This window comes from Chiloscyllium plagiosum, unplaced genomic scaffold, assembly GCF_037043375.1.
Source record: "Chiloscyllium plagiosum isolate Xiang-an unplaced genomic scaffold, Cpla_swu_hap1 HiC_scaffold_33, whole genome shotgun sequence".
In the NCBI taxonomy this organism is placed as follows: domain Eukaryota; kingdom Metazoa; phylum Chordata; class Chondrichthyes; order Orectolobiformes; family Hemiscylliidae; genus Chiloscyllium; species Chiloscyllium plagiosum.
This window is the reverse complement of record NW_028270171.1, coordinates 156602-178675: the sequence shown is the minus strand read 5'-3', so window position 1 is coordinate 178675 and position 22074 is coordinate 156602. Positions and strand designations below refer to the sequence as shown.

General features: G+C 42.5%; 2 protein-coding genes across 6 annotated transcripts in view; one reads left to right on the top strand and one right to left on the bottom strand.

Moving 5' to 3' along the window:
- Positions 1-1806, bottom strand: part of LOC148141174 (uncharacterized) — a 31617-nt gene extending 29811 nt beyond the window's left edge. Inside the window, exon 1 of one of the 2 annotated variants that reach the window (XR_015752548.1) lies at positions 1151-1280. Coding sequence is in view for 1 of the 2 variants with exons in the window: in XM_087978143.1 (XP_087834269.1) it covers positions 1508-1658 (151 nt within the window). In the remaining variant the exon portion in view is untranslated. Of the gene's footprint in view, positions 1-1150; positions 1281-1507 lie in introns of those variants that run through there. The other variant, XM_087978143.1, reaches the window with a different exon arrangement.
- Positions 1194-22074, top strand: part of LOC122542640 (circularly permutated Ras protein 1-like) — a 117537-nt gene continuing 96656 nt past the window's right edge. Inside the window, exons 1-8 of one of the 4 annotated variants that reach the window (XM_087978141.1) lie at positions 1194-1330; positions 1792-1948; positions 2026-2367; positions 7833-8003; positions 9982-10068; positions 11239-11327; positions 18006-18185; positions 21720-21761. In XM_087978141.1, coding sequence (XP_087834267.1) covers positions 1834-1948; positions 2026-2367; positions 7833-8003; positions 9982-10068; positions 11239-11327; positions 18006-18185; positions 21720-21761 — 1026 coding nt within the window. In that variant the 5' untranslated portion in view covers positions 1194-1330; positions 1792-1833. Of the gene's footprint in view, positions 1492-1515; positions 1649-1791; positions 1949-2025; positions 2368-7832; positions 8004-9981; positions 10069-11238; positions 11328-18005; positions 18186-21719; positions 21762-22074 lie in introns of those variants that run through there. The other 3 variants (XM_087978140.1, XM_043680633.2, XM_087978142.1) reach the window with 3 other exon arrangements.

Below are 22074 nucleotides of genomic sequence, written 5' to 3'. Positions count from 1 at the left end.
AACAGAAGTTCATGTTGGTCTAGGAGAAATGTGTCCACAAGGGGAAGGATCCAATTTTAAATTCTTTTGTGACCAACCGAGGGGGTAGGTGAATAAAGAAGGGAAACCAGTTCAACCCTCCTCAGCTGGGAGCTTTCACAATTTCCTGGAATCGTGTCTGGACTCACAACATAAAAATAAAGAAATAAACATGGAAGCTGGAAATTTGAAGCAATTTTGAAGAAGAGTTACTCGAGTGGAAATGTTAATTGTTTTCTCTCTGCAGATGCTGCCAGATTTCTGAGTTTCTCCAGCAATTTCTGTTTTTGTTTGGACTCTCAAGGAATCTGGGTTGTAACAAAGTATTATCAGGAAAAGCAAGTGAGGATCTCTGGTAATAACCCTACTCCAATCTGAGATGCATCCATTAACCACTGCTGTCCGTTTTATGTCATTCAGTCAACGTTGTGTCTGAGTTGCTACTGTCTGTTTCATCCTTTGTCCTCCTACTTTGCTCATAAATCTGGAATGTGGCACTTCATTAATTGTCTTTTGGAAATCCATGTGTACCCTATCTTCAGTCTTGTCCTCATTGACTCTCTGTAACTTCATCAAAAAGTGGAGCTTGTTAGCTAGACATGATTTCTCTTTAATTTATCCACACCCCTCCCTATGAAATCAACATTAACATCGTTTAGTACTGGTCCTCCAGTATCTTGTTCACAGTAGCATCCAAAATCATATAATTCGTTAAAAATTACACAACACCAGGTTAGAGTTCAGCACTTTTATTTGAAAGTAAATCTGCTGGAATATAAGCAGGTGTGATTTTTAACTTTATCTACCCCAGTACAACACCTGCTCCTCCACATCATATAATTTAATACATGTCCTTCTAAATCTAGCACTTTGGGGTATTACTTTCTTGATTAGTAAACTAGTGTGCTTCCATTAAACCTGTTGGACTATAACCTGGTGTTGTGTGATTTTTAACTTTGATTAGTAAAGGGATCATAGGTTGTAGAGAAAAGGCAGGCGAGAAGGGTTGAGAAACATCAACCAAAATAGAATGGTCTAATTTTGCTCCTATATCTTACGGTCTTTTGGTTTTGAAGTTGCTTAGAAACCTGATTGTCATGGTAGCAGGTATTACCTCGCGAGCAGGTATTACCTGTTTAGCGAGGTTCGACTTTGAATGATTTTCCAGCCGCTTAAACTGCTGTACCGGAAGACATTTGTTAAACTGTTCTTAAAAAACTATTGTTTCAGTACGTTGCAATATTTAAAAGGCAATCGACGCTTGATGTGAGACAGGTTCTATCCAATACATCGATATTATTTTCACCGAAAGGTATGGGTTTGGGCGAGTTGCGCTGATTTAGAATCATTGATTACTTCCTTCCGCTTTGGTTGACAAGAACCAAAAACTTGTCTGAGATCTGAGGGTTTCACACCTGATCCAAGTGAAGGGCAGTGCCGGAAATAATACCTTTGGAAAAAACAGAAGGAAAGGTAAGACGGTGTTTACCAAGAGCGGACGGCCCGAAGTCCTGACCCAAGGGAAGGTGAATTAGCGGCGTGGGTTCCCAATCGCTGCCCGCTTTCAGATCCAGCCCCAGGCACGGCCACCAGCTGATTCCCCACTCGGGCTCCCTGTTGTGGGGCCTTGGTGAGAGCATGGGCCCTCAGTGAAAAAGTTTTCATCAGTTTGCAAACCCCGAAATCGATTTAAATCTTGGGGTTAAGAAGAAACGGATGGGTTGGGTGTTGATATAAGATCATGACTTTTTAAACAATTGTTTAACTTTTCAGATTTGATGGTGTCTAACATTGTGGTATTGGCTAATCAGCAAAATGGAGTTTGCCAGTAATCATATTTACATTGATAGTCCTGCCAACACAGGGCAGGTACAACAAGCTGTTTGTTACAGAAACCACCCAATGGGGACTGTAAGGAACACCACCCACAGTAAGTATCTGTAAATAATCACGTTTTATTTTCATTTATCACATTCATTACTGATCTCTGTTCCTGATGATTAAAAGGTGAAAAGCCATTGGCACATGTCTATGACCCAGTGATGGACTGCAACCCAGCATATGAGGCAAAGAAACCCAGCAGTGCCTCTGTCATTGACCATGTGGAAAGTGAAGGACCCACATATGACAATTGGAACCCAGCAATTGCTGCTGCCTCTGATGACACTGGACTCTGTGACCAAGCATCCAGTTCAGCTCCAAGCAAAATCACAGCAGCCAAACCAGTGTATGATGTGGCGGAAGGTTCGAGCAATTACTATGGAAATGGGAGGATTTCTGGCTGTCAAACTACCCAGCACCTGGCCAATCCTTCACACGCCCAGCATCGTTTTGGTGACAATACCCACGGTGAGTATCTTCAAAATAACATCTAGAAGTAATTATTTCTGTTCTTGGTACTTTTTTCCTAACCAGTGATCATTTACCATTTCCTGAACATTTCTTTGGGGTTCTCTCTCCGTCTGAGGTGTCTGCCTCAGAGATAGAACATGGATCACTGATCATTTCTCAAAGTTTCCGTAAAGTTTGACCTTAAATGATGATTTATTTCTTGCAGCAAGGTTACTCCTCAACGAAAATGCAATAATGCAGATGCTGGAGATTGAAATAAAAGCGAGGAAGTGCTGGAGAAACTCAGATCTGACAGTATCTGTAGAGAGAGAATAGAGTTCTTCAGAACAGAAGAGTGAGGTAGAAGCATGTTGGGTGTTATCCTGCAGAAAACGTTGGGAAGAAGCAAGATGGGAAGGTCAGAAGAAGGTTAAAGGTCAAGGGAGATTAGAGGTCACAGATGTCACCAAGCAAAAGAAAAAGTGATTATTTGGTGTTCACAGTAGACCGAAAGCAAAAAAACAGGAAAACAGACATTGGGGGTAAGTAGTTGGTGGGGGGCAAAAATGAGGATAGAATTAATTATCAGAACTTGTTGAACTCTTGCTGAGTCCTGAAGCCTGGGTTGGGCTTCACTGGAATCCTATAGCAGGCGTAAGATGGAAATGATTGCATCAGGACAAAATAGTGTATTGAAAATAGCAAGCAGCTGGAAGACTGTAAATGTAGGAGCAGAAATAGGACATTACACCCTTGAGTCTGCTCTACCATTCAGTGAAATCTTGTGGCAAGTAATATTTGTGCCACACAAGTGGCAAGGAATGACCATGTCTCATAAGAAATAATCTAACCACCACTCACTGACATTTAATGATGTTATCATCATGAAATTACCCATTATCAACATCCTGGGATTACCATTGACCAGAAATTCAACTAGATTAGTCATATAAACAGTCGCTACAAGATTAGGTGAGAGACTAAAAATATTGCAGTGAGTAACCACCTCCTGACACCCCAAAGTCTGCTCACCGTCTACAAGGCACAAGTCAGGAGTGTGATGGAATATTCCCCACTTGCCTGGATAGATACAATTCCAACAACGTAAGAAGCTTGACACCATCCAGGACAAAGCAACCTGCTTGATTGGCACCACATCCACAAACATTCACTCCTTCCACCACTGACACTCAGTAGCAGCAGTGCATGCCATATCCAACATGCACAGCAGAAATTCACTAAAGATCCTGAGACAGCATCATCTAAACCCACAACTACTTCTGTCTAGAGGGACAAGGGCACACCACATCACCTGCAAGTTCCTTTTCAAGCTGCGGAGGGGTACGCAGCATTCAGGTTCCTGAGCCCAGGGCTTGGCCACTTCTTTTTTCTGTCCACTTTTTCTCCTCTTTTTATTCTTATCTTTCGTTAGTGGAGGGGTGAGTGTGCGTCGACATAGTCGACAAGATGCGACCAATGGTGAAGAGGTGGTGACTTTGATGTTGGTGGGTTGGGAACTGGCAGCGGTGCGGAGGTGGCAGAGGGACATTGGAAATGTGGGCCTAGCAGTGAGAGATAGGGCCTGAAAAGTGGTGACTCTATGTTGGGTGGTGGCGGTGTGAAGCCTTGAATTGGAGCAGTGTTTATTGAACAACTACGGACTCTTGGTTTTTTTAAGTTATTCAAAATGACACTGCAGTGTGGTAAATATATGGTTATCCACTTTGGTGGCAAGAACAGGAAGGCAGATTACTACCTAAATGGAATCAATTTAGGTAAAGGGGCAGTACAAAGAGATCTGGGTGTTCTTGTACACCAGTCAATGAAGGTAAGTATGCAGGTACAGCAGATAGTGAAGAAGGCTAATAGCATGCTGGCCTTCATAACAAGAGGGATTGAGTATAGAAGCAAAGAGGTTCTTCTGCAGCTGTACAGGGCCCTGGTGAGACCACACCTGGAATATTGTGTGCAGTTCTGGTCTCCAAATTTGAGGAAAGACATTCTGGCTGTTGAGGGAGCGGAGGTTCATGAGGTCAATTCCTGGAATGGCGGGACTACCTTACGCTTAAAAACTGGAGCGACTAGGCTTGCATACTCTTGAGTTTAGAAGACTGAGGGGGGATCTGATTGAGACATATAAGATTATTAAAGGATTGGACACTCTGGAGGCAGGAAACATGTTTCCGCTGATGGGTGAGTGCCGAACCAGAGGACACAGCTTAAAAATATGGAGTAGACCATTTAGGACAGAGATAAGGAGAAACTTCTTCACCCAGAGAGTGGTGGCTGTGTGGAATGCTCTGCCCCAGAGGGCAGTGGAGGCCCAGTCTCTGGATTCATTTAAGAAAGAGTTGGATAGAGCTCTCGAGGATAGTGGAATCAAGGGTATGGAGATAAGGCAGGAACAGGATACTGATTAAGGATGATCAGCCATGATCATATTGAATGGTGGTGCAGGCTCGAAGGGCAGAATGGCCTGTTCCTGCATTTATTGTCTATTGTCTACTGACACTGCAGTGTGGTAACAGAACAATGACGCCACAGTGTGGTAACAGTGCAAGTTTTTCACTATATTTTGCCCTAATTACAAGTAACAATGAATCATTCAATTCAGTTCAAAATCAAACCACTCACCATCCTGACTTGGAAATTTATTACCTTTCCTTCAGGGTAGCAGGATCAAAATCCTCGAACTCTCTGTCTAAGGGCATTGTCGCATTACCTACAGCACCTGGACTGTAACGGTTCAAGAAGGTAGCTTACCATCACCTTCTTAAGGGGCAACTAGAGACAGGCAATAAATGCTGGCCAGCCAGTGATACCCACATATCATGATTATATAAAAATGATCATGAATGATCTGTTATTCCACCGGGGCGGCACGGTGGCACAGTGGTTAGCACTGCTGCCTCACAGCGCCAGAGACCCGGGTTCAATTCCCGACTCAGGCGACTGACTGTGTGGAGTTTGCACATTCTCCCCGTGTCTGCGTGTCCTCCGGGTGCTCCGGTTTCCTCCCACAGTCCAAAGATGTGCTGGTCAGGTGAATTGGCCATGCTAAATTGCCCATAGTGTTAGGTAAAAAGGGGTACATTTAGGGGTATGGGTGGGTTGCGCTTCGGCGGGTCGGTGTGGACTTGTTGGGCCGAAGGGCCTGTTTCCACACTGTAAGTAATCTAATCTAAAAAAAACTCTACTCTTATGACCTTTCCCTTTAATCCTTGAATTCCTTAATGATTAAAAATCTATCTTAGCTTTGAGTATACTTAACAACCCAAGCTCTTCAGCCCACTAGTAAAGAATTCCATAGATCCTGTATTCTCAGAGAGAAGGCATTTGCCTTCATTACTGTCTAAAACAGGGAACTTCTTCACACACTGAGGCTGTGCCATCTGGTCCGACACTCTCCCACGAAAGGATATAACATTGAACATTACAGCGAAGTACAGGCCCTTCAGCCCTTGATGTTGCACTGACTTGTGGAACGAATCTGAAGCCCATCTAACCTACTCTATTCCATTTTCATCATATGTTTATCCAGTGACCATGTAAATGCCCTTAAAGTTGGCGAGTCCACTACTGTTGCAGGCAGGGCGTTCCAAGCCCCTACTACTCTTGAGTAAAGAACCTATCTCTGACATCTATCCTATAGCTATCACCCCTCAATTTAAAGCTATGTCCCCTCATGCTAGGCATCAACATTCGAGGAAAAAGGTTCTCACTGTCCATCCTTTCTAACCCTCTGATTACCTTATATGTCTCAAGTCACCCATCAAACTTCTTCTAACAAAAAAAGCCTCTGTCGCTCAGCCTTTCCTCATAAGACCTTCCCTCCATATCAGGCAACATCCTAGTAAATCTTCTCTGAACCTATTCCAAAGTTTCCACATTCTTCGTATAATGTGGTATAACTGTACGCAATGCACCAAGTGCGACCGCACTAGAGTTCTGTACAGCTGCAACATGACCTCGTGGCTCCAAAACTCAATCCCTCTACCAATAAAAGCTAACACACTATATGCCTTCTTAACAACCCTATCAACTTGGATGGCAACTTTCAGGGATCGATGCACATGGACGCCAAGATGTCCCTGTTCATCTACACTACCAAGAATCTTACCATTAGCGCAGTACTCTCTATTCCTGTTGCTTCTTCCAAAGTGAATCACCTCACACTTTTCCATATTAAACTCCATTTGCCACCTCTCAGTCCAGCTCTGCAGCTTATCTATGACCCTCTGTAACCTACAACATCCTTCGGCACTATCCACAACTCCACCAACCTTAGTGTCATCTGCAAATTTACTGACCCATCCTTTTACGCTCTCTTCCAGGTCAGTTATAAAAATGACAAATAGCAGTGGCCCCAAAACAGATCCTTGTGGTGTACCACTCGTAACTGAATTCCAGGATGAAAATTTCCCATCAACTATCACCCTCTGTCTTCTTTCAGCTAGCCAATTTCTGATCCAAACCACTAAATCACCCTCAATCCCATGCCTCCATATTTTCTGTAATGGCTTACCTTGGGGAGTCATGTCAAACATTTTACCGAAATCCATATACACAACATCATCCACTTTACCCTCCCCTACCTGTTTGGTTACCTTCTCAAAGAACTCAAAATTTGTGAGGCACGACCTATCCTTCACAAAACCGTGTTGACTATCCCTAATCAAATTATTCCTTTCTAGATGAATATAAATCCTCTCATAACTTTTTCCAACACTTTACCCGAAGTAAGGCTCACTGGTCTGTAATTACCAGGGTTGTCTCTACTCCTCTTCTTCAATAGGGGAGCAATATTTGCTATCCTCCAGTCTTCTGGCACTATTTCTGTAGACAATGATGACAAAGTTCAAAGCCAAAGGCTCGGCAATCTCCTCTCTGGCTTCCCAGAGAATCCTAGGATAAATCCCATCTGGCCCTGGGGACTTAGCTATTTTCACACTTTCCAGAATTGCTAACACCTCCTCCTTGTGAATTTCAGTCCCTTCTAGACTAGTGGCCTGTATCTCTGTATTCTCCTTGACAAGATTCTCTTTTTCTAGTGTGAATACTGACAAAAAAAATTCATTTAGCGCTTCTTCCATTTCCTGACTCCACGCACAACTTCCCACAACTATCCTTGATTGGCCCTAATGTTAATCTGGTCATTCTTTTCTTCCTGACATACCTATAGACTGCAACATTGAGGATTAAACCAACACCTTTAGCATGGAAGAATTCTGATGAAAGCATGGACTTGCAGTGTTAGGAATTAAGGTGCATTGTTACAACATGACTAATTATAACTTAGTAAATGGCAAATTTAGACAACCTGAAGAGGCAGGTACTGTAGGGGATCATAGGATAAACTGGCTGGGTTGAATGGCCTTATTTGCCCATGAAATATTTTGGACTGAATGGTTTTTGTTTATTCAGTATATGTTGGTATATGTAATATTTTTCTTTGTGCTTATTGTGTTATTGGTCATCTGCAGGCACACCCCCTCCACTCCCACCTCGACCAAGGAATTTGAAAAAAGTGCCTGAGTATGTGCAACTGCTGGATTTGCCTCCCACTAAAGGGCCTGGACACTGGACTTTGCCAACTTCCCACCATCATCACAAGGTGCCGCCAGACTCTCTGCCCCCTCCTTTGCCGGATAGAAGTAAGTGAATTTGATAAATGTGGGACTTTTAAGGCTGAGAATAACAGCAACATTTTTCTAAGTACTGGGAAGGTATGAAATTCAATCAAACAAATAAACAAGTCTGGCATTATTGCAAATTGTGGGCAGCTTTACAAACTAGAAATGTGGAGATCTGCTTTCGGTCCAGGTAGAAGGAATGTTTTTTATTGTAAGTTATATATGTGACATGTACAGAGATTCATCACCTGGGGCTGATGTAACTGTAGGGGCTGAGTTTTCTCTTCATATGACTTCAATAGTATCAGGCTTCCAAACACTTAGAAATGATCAGTTTGAAATTAACAATGGGAATCAGTTGGAAGATGCAATTCTCAAATTGGTTTTGTTTAGCTTCTTTGAATTGACCATGACAAGGGACCAGGTTGTCATCCTGTTTAATGGTGAATTGATTTGCATGAGCCAGCTTGGATTTCTGTAAATATGGGCCATGCTGAACTCAATTCATTTTGTTGATGAAATGCAGTGAATGTGCATCATATGGGTTTTTAATAATGCATTACGTCAAAGACTTAAAATGTGGGAAAAATTTAAAGTGAGGGTAGGTATGTGGATGGGGAGATGGTTGAAGTATGTAACATTACAATAAAGTGATGGAAGTTTCACTGTTACCTCTTCCTGTGGGATTATCAGTGGCATTCCCATTTGGTTTGACATTATGAATAACAGCAGACCGAAGATATAGAATCACAAAATGATGAAAATGTGGCAATTTGGCTCATCATGCCACAGTGAATTCTTTAAAATAGTGATCTAACCCGTCCCACTTTCCTGTTATTTCCTTATAGACATGAAGGTTTTCCCTCAAGTACTTATCCCATTATCTTTTGTGTGTGAAGATTTAAATATGCCTTTATTGGGTGTAAATTTCAGATCCCAACAGCTTGGAGAAAAAAGGTAATTCCAATGAAGGCCTCCAATCAGAGTGCATTCTCAGCTTCCTCCTGTATTTCATGTGATAATCGAATGATTTTTCATCACTGAACTGAAACAATCATCACTGAGATGTTTAGTTGATGTTTGAAATGAAAGTTCTGGGGCTATCTGAGCTCTACTATCTGACCATGCTACAATGCCCATATTCTGGTCCAACCTGTCAATGTCTAAGAAAAAAACTTCACTCATTCTCTGATGTACTAAGAATTTGCAAGATGCTAAGGTTTACAGAAATGATCTGAGGATGAAGGGCTTGTCATATAAGGAGCAGTTGAGGACTCTGGGTTTGAACTGAATGGATTTTAGAAGGATGAGGCAGGATGTGATTGAAACTTAGAGAATATTGAGAAGCCTGAATAGAGCGAGATTTGGAGAATGTTTCCACTAATAAGAGGGATGAGGACCCAACAGCACAGCCTCAGAGTGAGGGATAACCGGTTAAAACTGAGATGAGGAGGCATTTCTTTAACCAGAAGATGGTGAATGTGTGCAACTGATTATCGCAGAAGGCTGTGGACGCTATGTCACTGAGTCTATTTAAGACAGAGATCGGTCCTTGATTGCTAAAGTGATCAAAAGTTACATGGATGAGGCAGGAGAATGAGGATGACAAACTTATCAGCTGTGATCGAATGGCAGAGCAGACACAATGGGTTGAATGCCCTAATTCTCCTTCTTTACCTAATGGTCTTATTTGGCTGATTGTCTAAGTCTATGTCTCTTTAAGTGACAGGGTCATTTCTACAAATGATGTTTTGACTGGATTGTGTTTCTTTATGATAGTCTGCAACCTGTTTAGAGGTACTCACTTGTGCAAATTTCCTTTCATAATTTCAGTCATCAAATATGCAATGTTTCAGAACCATTGTTCATTATTTTACTTGTTTCTTCACAGTGTGATTCTGTTCAGTGACTCCAGGTTTAGTATCTTGATGCCTCATGCTGAAACGTGTTTACTGGGCTGCTGAAACATTGACTTCTTATTTTCTCTTTTCTTCATTAGCCTTTCTGAAATCAGAAAAGGAAGAATTGAAGGGAAATATCAATGTGGTGTTAGTGAACCTGGGAAAGCTAGTGGACATCAAGAATGGTAAATAGTAAAATTCATTTTAAGATTCACTGATCCTATAATCATGGTACCACATGATTTATTACATATGGATAGTGCACATACAGTGCAAGCTCCATTATACTGAATTAATACTGTGAAAAGTATGAAGTCACCATAGGGTAATAGTGCTACATTCTCATTAGAGAGAGATTCTTCAATAAGGGCACAACATTTGCTACCCTCCAGTCTTCTGGGACCTCGTCCATGGCTAATGATGATGCAATGTATCACCCAAGGCCCCCGCAATTTCTTCTTTAGACTCTTGGGTATATCTGGTCAAGACCGGAAGATTTAACAACCTTTACACATTCTAATATGACTAATACTTCCTCTGCTGTGATATGGACTGTCCCCCAGTTGTCACTGCTAACTTCTCCAAGCTCCCAACTTTTCATGTCTTTCTCCATGTTAAACACAGGAGGAATACTCATTGAGGACCATGCCATCTCCTGTAGTTCCACCCATATATGTCCACTTTGGTCCTTGAAGGGTCCTATTCTCTCTCTAGTTATTCTTTTTCCTTTAATATACTTAAAGAATCTCTTTTGATTCACCCTAATCTTCTCAGGCAAAGCTACCTTGTGCCCTATTTTCGCCCTCCTTATTTCCCTCTTCAGTAAACTCCTGTACTCTGTATATACCTTCAGGGATTCCCTGATTTCCAGCTGCCTGTACTTTAGCTATCTCTCCTTTTTTCTGGTCAAAGCCTCAATATCTGTTGTCATCCAGGGTTCCCTGCTCTATAATTCTACCAACCTGTCCTTCATCCTCACAGGACCACATAGACCCTGAACTTTAGTTATCACACTTTTGAAGGCCTTCAACGTCCAGAGGTCCCTTTGCCCACAAACAAACTACTCCAAACAAACCCTGCAAGTTCCTGTCCAATTCTGTCAAAGTTTGCCTTGCTCCAATTTAGAACTTGAACCTGTGGACTACTCTGTGAAGATCCAGGCATTGATGATGACAGCCTCACATTTGAGGACAATTTACTGCAATGTATCATTCACATCTTAAATATTTGAGCTGTAACAGAAACTTTGCTGTAAAAAGAAATGAGTATTTGCAGTCTAACATTGGTGTGAAGTACAATCTCTCCATGCTTGTTGTTGACTGTAATGATTTAATGTTTATTTTTTTCGTTTGCAGTGAAGCCACAGAAGTGTACTCCAGTATACTGCCAGAATTGTTCAGCAGCTATCTCCACTCTCAGTAAAGTAGAGAATTTGCATGCTGTGGTGAGTGCTTGAACCCCCAACTATTCTCTATATATATATTGGTGATGTAAATTAGGTGAATACGTGTAATATCTTTAAGTTGGCAGATGACATGAAGCAGGATGGGAGGATGTACTATAAAGAGGGTGCAGGGATGGTTCACTATGGACAAGTTGAGTGAGTGGTTAAATGTACGCATATGCAGTATAATGTGGATAATCGTGAGCTTATTTATTTTCTAGCAAAAAAACAAGAAGGCAGATTATTCTCTGCAAGGAGGAATCATAATAACCCCTCCAGTGTGGAAACAAGCCCTTCGGCCCAACAAGTCCACACCAACCCTCCAAAGAATAACCCACCCAGACCTATTTCCCTACCCTATATTTACCTCTGACTAATGCACCTAACCTACACATTTTGGATTGTGGGAAGAAACCAGAGCACCCAGAAGAAACCCATGCAGACACATGGGAGAATGTGCAAACGCTGCACAGACAGATGCCCAAGGTTGGAATCGAACCCAGGTCCCTGGCACTGTGAGTCAGCAGTGCTAACTACTGAGCCACCATGCCACCCCAAATTAGGGACTAGGTACTAAGTAGTTTGGGAATGAGTGGAGCTGTTATTTGAGCAGTGAGGCCTGTGATGATGAAGTTAGGTCTGAGTTATCCAACTTCTAAATTGGCAATATATTCCAATTCTATTTTGAGTTTTTATAAAACATTGGGAAAAGAGAAGGTACAACAAGACCTGCGTGACCTTATACACCAATCGCTGAAAGTAAGCATTCAGGTACAGCAGGTGGTGGTGAAGAAAGTAAAATGCAATGTCAGCCTTCATAGTGGGAGGATTTGAATACAGGAACAGCATGTCTTAGTGCAATTGTACAGGGCCTGGTGAGATCATAACTGGAGTACTCTACAGTTTTATCTGAGGAGGGAGTGCAACAAAGATTTACCAGACTGATTCAAGACCACAATAAAAAGGACCAAAATTAGGCCTTTGGCCAATCAAATCTGTTCCATTGTTCAACCATGGCTGATAAGTTTCTAATCTCCATTCTCCTGCCTTCTCCCCATAACCTTTGATCCCCTTACCTTACCTATTCGTTTTAAATACACTCAATGACTTAGCCTCCATGGTCCTCTGCAGCAATGAGTTCCACAGATTAACCACCCTCTAGCTGAAGAAATTCTTCCTGGTCTCTGTTCTAAAGGGTCATCTATTCAACTTGAGGCTATGCCCTCAGTTCCTAATCTCTCCTGCTAGTGGAAACAACTTCACCATGTCCAGTGTATCGCTGCCTCTCAGTATTCTACAAGTTTCAATGACATCCCTCCCCTCATCCTTCTAAACTCCATCAAATAGAGACCCAAAGTCCTCAACCGCTCCTTGTATGACATTTCTGGAGTGGCAGGATTGACATATGAAGAGAGACTGAATCAGTTAGGATAATATTCACAAGAGTTTAGAAGAATGAGGGGAATCCCATAGAAACAGGTAAAATTCTAACCGGACGAGACAGGGCAAATGTAAGAAGGAAGTTCCTGATGACCAAAGAGTCCAGAACCATGGGTCATTGTTTAAGGACTAAGATCAGGAGAAATATTTTCACCCAGAGAGCAATGTTTTAACGGGATCAAAGAGTATGGAGTGAAAGCAGGAACAGGACATTGAGTTGGATGATCAGCTGTGAACATATTGAATGATGGAGCAGGCTTGAAGAGCCAGGTGACTACTCCTGCTCCTATTTTCTGTGTTTCTATGATGGACCATCCTGCAGTTAGACTGCACCTACCTCCAAGTCACCAACACCAGCCGCCATTGTAAAAGGTCTGGAAGAACCAGGGCAGCTAGCGTTGATTAATTTATTAGGTTTGTGTTTACCTTCTCAGCGGTTGCTTTATATTCTGCTGACCAGACCACTTTTATTGTTACCTCACAAATTGGTTCAGGCTTAGCTAACGCTACGTCGAAATTTCTACCAGCATGTTCCTAAAAGTCTCATGACTTACCATTTTAGTTTTAGGAACATGGAATTCTATTAAAGCTTTCACTTGTCTGTATCTCCCTGTATATCCAAAGTAATTTGCCCTTGCTAATGTGATTTTTTTTGGCTAAGTTTATTGCTAAGCCAGCTAAATGTAATTGCTCGGACAGGTTTTCTGCTCTTCCCATGTGTCCTGTATATTGCAACATTCTCTAAATAAACTACAAGTTATGTATTTGAGCTACAGCTTTAATTCATCACTGTTTGGAATGTAGCCAAGGCACTTTTTAACCCAAAAGGCTTCACTTGACATTTGTCACATTGAATGAGTCGCACCAATGTGGATATTTGTTTAATCCTTGATGTTAATGGCACTTGCCAGTACCCCTTCATCAATCTTAGCAAGAAACAGGGCACTGCCAATCCTATTGATACAACCATAGCATTGGATACAAACCTTTTTTCATGATGCATTTACTCTTCTGTAGTCTGTACAGAATGTGGTTGATTGACTGACTGGATGAGTAAGGTAACTACAGGGATGAGTGATTGGTATTCCAGGTGCTTAGTAGTTTAGGAATGAGTGGGACCAATTTTGATGAAGATAGGTCTGAGTTGTCTAATTCCTGAATTGCTAACAGTCGCAATACGTTCCAATTCCTATCTCATTTTGGGTTTTGCATAAGATATACTTCCCCCTGCAATTTGGGACTTTTGGCCATTTTAAGCAATCAATTCTGAAGCCATATTAATGTTAAGATTTACCAAGGTGGAAGTGTGATGGGAAATGGTAGTTACAGGGAGAAACTTGAATTACAAATGTTACAATCTCAACTGATGTTATTACTGGAAAATTCAGATCTCAGACTGAAATCAGGCTTGAATGATTAGAGATTTTGGGTTTTAAATAAGTGGTCTTTCACTAAAACGCAAACAAGCAATGCTACAGATTTGGTTTTAACAGTACATAGCAGCTTACTATTGCAAAAGAATTGAAGATAAATTATAATGTACCAAGCTAAATACTTAAAACAAGTTTAAAGATTTAAAGCATCTGGTAAATGGCAATCCCAACAACACTCCTTTACAGTAGTCTGAGTGGAGAGAATTCCCTTCTCTTTCACTCTTGTACATACTTCAACTTCGGCTTCAATTCCCCCTCTTGAAAATCTGATAAGCTCCTTCTTGGAGTCATCATACAACTGAGTTTAGAGTTTCTCAGCTTCAACTAGCACCTTCAGGTTTATAACCAAACACTTCTGGTGTTGAACTTTCAAACAAAACTGCTTCCGGTGAAGTACCCTTTCTTTTAATAGTCATTACCACCTTCCATTCTCAGGAGCAACTGTTTTACACGTCCAGCTTTGCCAAAGACTTCTGCAAATTGCCAAACTGAAATCCAAAAGCCTTTTTTAATCTGTGGAGCTTTCCTAAACCCAAAAAATTCCATAATCTTCCATCTAAATGCTTAATTCATTACTGTTTACTCTGTTTGCTCATAAAAACCTACCAATATAAACAAATTCCCATTTGTACCCTCCCACCCCCTGAGCTATTCTCACTAATTGTTTAAAGAAAAATATATCACTATGGCTGTAGCAATACCTACAAGCTAATCATTAAACCTTTTCACAAACATAAAGACGAATCCACATGATACTGGCTCAAATGGGGCGGCACGGTGGCTCAGTGGTTAGCACTGCTGCCTTGCAGTGCCAGGGACCCGGGTTTGATTCCCACCTCGAGTGACTGTCTGTGTGGAGTTTGCACATTCTCCCTGTGTCTTTCTGGGTTTCCTTTGGGTTGGTCATGCTAAGTTGCCCCTAGCGTTAGGTGGTAAAAACAATGACTGCAGATGCTGGAAACCAGATTCTGGATTAGTGGTGCTGGAAGAGCACAGCAGTTCAGGCAGCATCCAAGGAACTTCGAAATCGATGTTTCGGGCAAAAGCCCTTCATCAGGAATAAAGGCAGTGAGCCTGAAGTGTGGAGAGATAAGCTAGAGGAGGGTAGTGTTGGGAAAAAGTAGCATAGAGTACAATGGGTGAGTGGGGGAGGGGATGAAGGTGAGAGGTCAGGGAGGAGAGGGTGGAGTGGATAGGTGGAAAAGGAGATAGGCAGGTAGGACAAGTCCGGACAAGTCATGGGGACAGTGCTGAGCTGGAAGTTTAGAACTAGAGTGAGGTGGGGGAAGGGGAAATGCAGAAACTGTTGAAGTCCACATTGATGCCCTGGGGTTGAAGTGTTCCGAGGGGGAAGATGAGGCGTTCTTCCTCCAGGCGTCTGGTGGTGAGGGAGCGGCGGTGATGGAGGCCCAGGATCTCCATGTCCTCGGCAGAGTGGGAGGGGGAGTTGAAATGTTGGGCTACGGGGCGGTTTGGTTGATTGGTGTGGCTGTCTCGGAGATGTTCCCTAAAGCGCTCTGCCAGGAGGCGCCCAGTCTCCCCAATGTAGAGGAGACTGCATCGGGAGCAACGGATACAATAAATGATATTAGTGGATGTGCAAGTAAAACTTTAGATGTGGAAGGCTCCTTTAGGGTCTTGGATAGAGGTGAGGGAGGAGGTGTGGGCGCAGGTTTTACAGTTCCTGCGGTGGCAGGGGAAAGTGCCAGGATGGGAGGGTAGGTTGTAGGGGGGCATGGACCTGACCAGGTCCACGCCCCCCTACAACCCACCCTCCCATCCTGGCACTTTCCCCTGCCACCGCAGGAACTGTAAAACCTGCGCCCACACCTCCTCCCTCACCTCTATCCAAGGCCCTAAAGGAGCCTTCCATATCCATCAAAGTTTTACTTGCACATCTACTAATATCATTTATTGTATCCGTTGCTCCCGATGCGGTCTCCTCTACATTGGGGAGACTGGGCGCCTCCTGGCAGAGCGCTTTAGGGAACATCTCCGGGACACCCGCACCAATCAACCACACCGCCCCGTGGCCCAACATTTCAACTCCCCCTCCCACTCTGCCGAGGACATGGAGGTCCTGGGCCTCCTTCACCGGCGCTCCCTCACCACCAGACGCCTGGAGGAAGAACGCCTCATCTTCCCCCTCGGAACACTTCAACCCCAGGGCATCAATGTGGACTTCAACAGTTTCTGCATTTCCCCTTCCCCCACCTCACCCTAGTTCTAAACTTCCAGCTCAGCACTGTCCCCATGACTTGTCCGGACTTGTCCTATCTGCCTATCTCCTTTTCCACCTATCCACTCCACCCTCTCCTCCCTGACCTATCACCTTCATCCCCTCCCCCACTCACCCATTGTACTCTATGCTACATTCTCCCCACCCCCACCCTCCTCTAGCTTATCTCTCCACTCCTCACGCTCACTGCCTTTATTCCTGATGAAGGGCTATTGCCCGAAACGTCGATTTCAAAGCTCCTTGGATGCTGCCTGAACTGCTGTGCTCTTCCAGCACCACTAATCCAGAATAGCGTTAGGTGTATTAGAGGATTGGGGAATGGGTCTGGGTGGGTTACTCTTTGGAGGGTCAGTGTGGACTTGTTGGGCCAAAGAACCTGTTTCCATAGTGTAGGAAATCTAATCTAATTTTAAAATCCAAGCTCCACCATAAATGACATCAAAATATAGATGCATCACACTTCGCGCAGAAAAATATTGAGGACACTTCATGAAAGTTTTTAAAATTATGAATAATTTTGATTGGTGTGAAGAGAAAAGAATATCCTGACTAAAACGATGATCAATGATGAGGGGTTCAAGGCTGATGTGGAATTGGGATCAATTTATCCGCATCTGTTCCATGTTTCCTATTGTTCTTACTGAGCAGGAGTCTCAGCCTTAAGTTTTCATCTGACCTTCAGTTTACCCAAGCTTTTAAAAGACAGAATTCCATTCCACTTTATTGTAAAAATCCTCCCTGTTTTCACTCCTGAATAGATTCTCTGTAATTTAGCATCATTAAGTTTATGTTGATGATTATTGCAGGAGAATTGTTTTCCTCCTTATTAAATCCTCTTTACAGTATTTTCAACATATTTATTAAATTACCCCTGCATACACTGTGTTCGTTTGGAGTGATTATTTTTCAGTGGATTATTGCAATGAATGAATGATTTTACTGTTACATGTATTTTATAGTAAGAATACTGTAAATACAGTGAAAAGCTTTCATTTGTCACCACAATTTGGTGCCATTTTGAATGATTTAAGAATAAAGAAGAATAGATATAGCTTGAAAAAAGTTAATCAGTTTTCAGCCAGCTCATCATTAATGATGTCTGCGCTGCCATCCCTCCTCCACTGCCTTGTCACTGTCTGCACTGGACTCAAACACCATTGAAGTTACTGATTCTTGGGTGCTGTCTTTCTCTACTGGCCGTTACTCCTTTGCCAGCCCCCGCACCGACACCAGACCCAAAACCAACATCAGATTCGAGTCTTCTGCTGCTGGGTCCACATTGTCAAAGTCACTTCGAGTGTGGAATGTTTAGATGTAGTTTTGGCTAAGGAAGTTTTATTTCACTTTGAAATATTATACCTGTATAGCAGAGAATGAAGCAGGACTATTGAGTAGATGAGTGGATTAATTATGGACCCTTTGATGTGACAGAGGCATTTTTCCTTACTTAAGAATGTGATGGTTTTAAGAATTAATGTTGCCACTTTTAAACAAATACACCTTTTTTTAATGTAAGCTATCTCAACCTCCTCAACACAAATTAATAACAATTTTATTTGCTTTCAGACATGGACGTGTGAGTTTTGCAACAACCAGAATGTTCAGGATTATCGCTCAAATGAACCATGCTTCAGAGATGATCAGACTTATGTTCATATCCCTAACCCTATAACCTCTGACGATATTGATGATTCCCTGGTTGTGTTCTGTGTTGATATCTCTGGCAGCATGAGTGTAACATTTGAGGTAATTAGACTCGGAGTCTGAGTGCAACCTTGTTTCATGTTTTTTCCTTTTAGAAGTGGTCAGCTAATGGCATGTGCATTCTTAGTATTAAGATTTGTTTTAATGTTGTTTCCCACTGGTTGATACAAGCTGCTCAAAATGTATCAAAAATGTGTTGCTGGAAAAGCGCAGCAGGTCAGGCAGCATCAAAGGAGAAGGAGAATCGACGTTTCGGGCATAAGCCCTTCTTTAGGAAGGGCTTATGCCCGAAAGGGCTTCCTGAAGAAGGGCTTATGCCCGAAATGTCTGTTCTCCTGCTCCTTTGATGCTGCCTGACCTGCTGTGCTTTTCCAGCAACACATTTTTGAGCACTGATCTCCAGCATCTGCAGTCCTCACTTTCTCCCTGCTCAAAATGTATCTCTGATCTTCTCTGACCTACCTCATTGCTCATCACCTCTCCCACTCCCGGATACGGAGTCACACTGCTCAGTGTCTCCCACTCCTTGATCCACCATCTTGATGATCTTTGCTCTCGTTGACCTCTTTTCTACTCCATGACTTATCCTACCTGCTGCTTCTCTCTCCTGAAAACTGGCTCTGAGCACCGGTCCTGGGTATAAATGATTCACAGCAGTAGGAGCAGTTTCAATTGATAGGAATTTGGTTCTCTTCAAGTGGGTTTGTGATCTATGCTGCCTGTTATTGATCTGAAGTCTCTTGGTGATGGATTTCCTGATCCCAACAATGAGACAGTTACACGGTAATAAATTTGGAACATTCAGGAAATCAGACCGGACCTGGACACCAATGCTGTCTGCTGTGGTGACACCAGTTTGGCATAGAGCTGTTTCTGGTGATTTAAAGCTAGCCAGTTTTGTCGAGGAAGATTTTTGAAGCCATTTCACCAATCTTTCTTCTCTCGTTCCCAGAGGTGTGGCTCACAGCAATTGTTCAGGACAGGGTGATTGGAGAGTAGGGAGTTCAGCAGGTGGATGAATCAATGAGAGTATGGATTAGGATGTGTTAGAGGCTATTCATGTGAGGATTGGTGAAGTGGTGAGTCAGGGACTGACAGAGGCTGAGAACTTGGGTGAGCTGTTGAGAAGAAAAATCTGCAGCATCAGAATGGTCAATGAGTAGGATGTGTGGTGAGTGTGGGAAGTTACTGCAAACAGATAGTTTTATGTTCTGTAAGCTTATTTTACTTAATGATACAGGAGAAAAGTATTTCAACTCCAAGGATTTTAAAATGTAATTTTTTTTCTCTTATGGTTGATCCTGCAGAATCTAACTCTTTTACATGGTTTTAATAGAAAAGAACTTTTACTTAAAGTTGTTTCACACATACTTGCAATTTTTCAGGAACACGGCTCCATTAAGTTAGTTGTGACTGTGTTGTGGTAACATTGGTGGGAGATGTAGCATGTTGACATTTACTAAAGTTTATACATAGTTGTTGGTGGACATTCATGGGAGGTGTTGGCGTGTGGTGGTTACTCATGGCCAGAGGTTCTGAGTTAGAGTATCTCTAGAGATACTATTACACACCTTTTGGAGCAGGTGGGATCTGAACCCGGGCCTCCTGGCTCAAAGATAGGCATATAGCCCATGTATCACAAGAACTCTGGGACTGCTTCATCCTTTTTCTTCTTTCTAACTAGAACTGTCATCACACATAACTGAACAACTCTCCCATCACCAAATCCTAGTGACTTTTTGTTTTGTAAACTACTAACTGCCACCAGCAAACCCCCATGCTGGGTCTGATTCATTTTTTTGACATCAGCCTGTTCAGAGATGTTATTACACACGTCTGGAACAGGGAGACTTGAACCTGGGCCTCCCGGTTCAGAGGTAAGAACACTACTACCATGTCACAAGAATGCCTGTGTTTGTTTTTGTTTTTCTTATTCTGTTTCCTTTCTACCCTGATGTGCTGTCACACACAAACACCCCAATACCAAAATCACTTACTTTTCTTTTAGAAGCTAGTGACCACCACCAGTAAAATATTACCTGTGTATTCAATTGAATATTTGCACCAAACCTATGATGGATAATGCAAGCCATCAAACATGAAGAGGGGTGATTAAGGAGAGAGGGAAGGCACTAAATCAGAATGGAGTTGGGGGGGGGTTACTGTATCGCCCGCGGTATACACCTCTCTCTCTCTGAAAGCATCAAAAGCAATGAAGGACAATGCATGCTCCCTGTCCAATGGCACCTGGGCACAAACGGTAGAGGGGCAGACAGTCGGCAGAGATGATCCCCTGCAGGCTGGGCCCAGGAGGAGACCTATGAGGAGGTCCTCCAATCAGCCCGTGCCCCTCCACATTGGATGCCCAATTATTAGGTGCATGGGACTGAAGTGCAACCAAAAACGCAACAAGACTTTTCAAATAATTTAAAAACGGGTGCAAATGCCCACAATCAATATACACTTGGTCCATGGACTCCAAAGCACTGCAAAATAAACAGTTGGGCTGAGAGTCCATGAACTACCACAATCTTCAGTTGTGAGACACTGCTGTGTGTAACCCCCTCCACCCCAGGTCCCCAATGGAAAAAGGGAGGACTCATATGTAGAGAGCCCTCCAGTGGGGATCTCTGCTGCTCAGTGGCAGATAAGCACACCAAAACTGGTTTGGTCAGGTCTGCTTCATAAAGTGCTCAGGTGATGAGTTTCAGCTGGGCAGGCTGTTGCTTGTTACCAAGGAAACTTGTACTTAAGCAGAACAGGGAAATTTATCAACGATTCTCATAGGCCTTGTATGGGTTATTACACTTTATATACTGGATGCACTTGCAGGCAAACTCTGTGTTTCACGCACAAGAACGTGCAGATCTTTCTGTGCTGCAGCTTTTTGGATTTACTCTCCATTTAAATAAATATCTACCTTTTTAATTCTTACTACAACAGTGCATGACCGCATACTTTCCTTTATTATATTACATCCACCAAGGTTTTGCTCACCTACTCAATCCATCCTTAATCCCTTTCCCAATCTTGAGCCAGACTTGGGCTGTTTGTATTTAGGTGTTCTACTTGGTCCTGTGATGTGTTTCTGATGCAATTTGCTGCTCATCACCAACATCACTTATTTCCACCTCAAATTGTTAACTAATTCTGGGTTTACTGCAGATCCTCTACTGCTGGAACCTTCATCCAAACCATTATTTCCAGACTTACCCTATCAAATACTTCCCTGTCTGTCTTTCACTTTGCATCTTAAAATTGCATAATCTGAGGAATGTACAAAACAGGAACTCTTTCAGCCCATTGTGGCTCAAGAACTGTCATCATTTGGGGGTTCACATGCCAGCTTTTAATTTCTGGGTTCCCCATCCTGGAGTATGTGTTCAACTGTTTCTAAAATGATTTGTGCCCCCTTTGACCCAAGATGATATTACACTATTCCCCCAGGGTGCTGAGACTCTGCACCATTGTTCACGTGTCAAAATGCTGACGTACTCAGTTTCTGAAGGCTTTGATTGACAGTGGTTCTTGTTTCTATGTTGTATGTTTTAATTATTAGCATTGGTTCAATTACAGATGAATAGAAGCAGCAAATCGCTCTATATGACCCGCTTGCAGGTAAGAAACATTCAAATTTTGAAACCAGAAAATATGCAGACCTATGTGCTGAATACTGCCATTCTCATCACAGTATTGAGACCGTGTCTGAAAGACCATTGATATTCTGCTCTTTAAGTTCAAATGGTGTTTGATTGCCAGATTTGCAGTTAATCCACAGCGAAAAAGCTTGGTGCTGGGAAATCTGAAGGAATGTAGAGAATAAAAGGGACTGTATAGCAAAGAAAAAAATCACATTAATTGAAAAAAACCATATTAAACACCTGGAAAAGCTTTGGTGAGAGTGTGGCAAGGAAGATTGAACAAGTTGTAG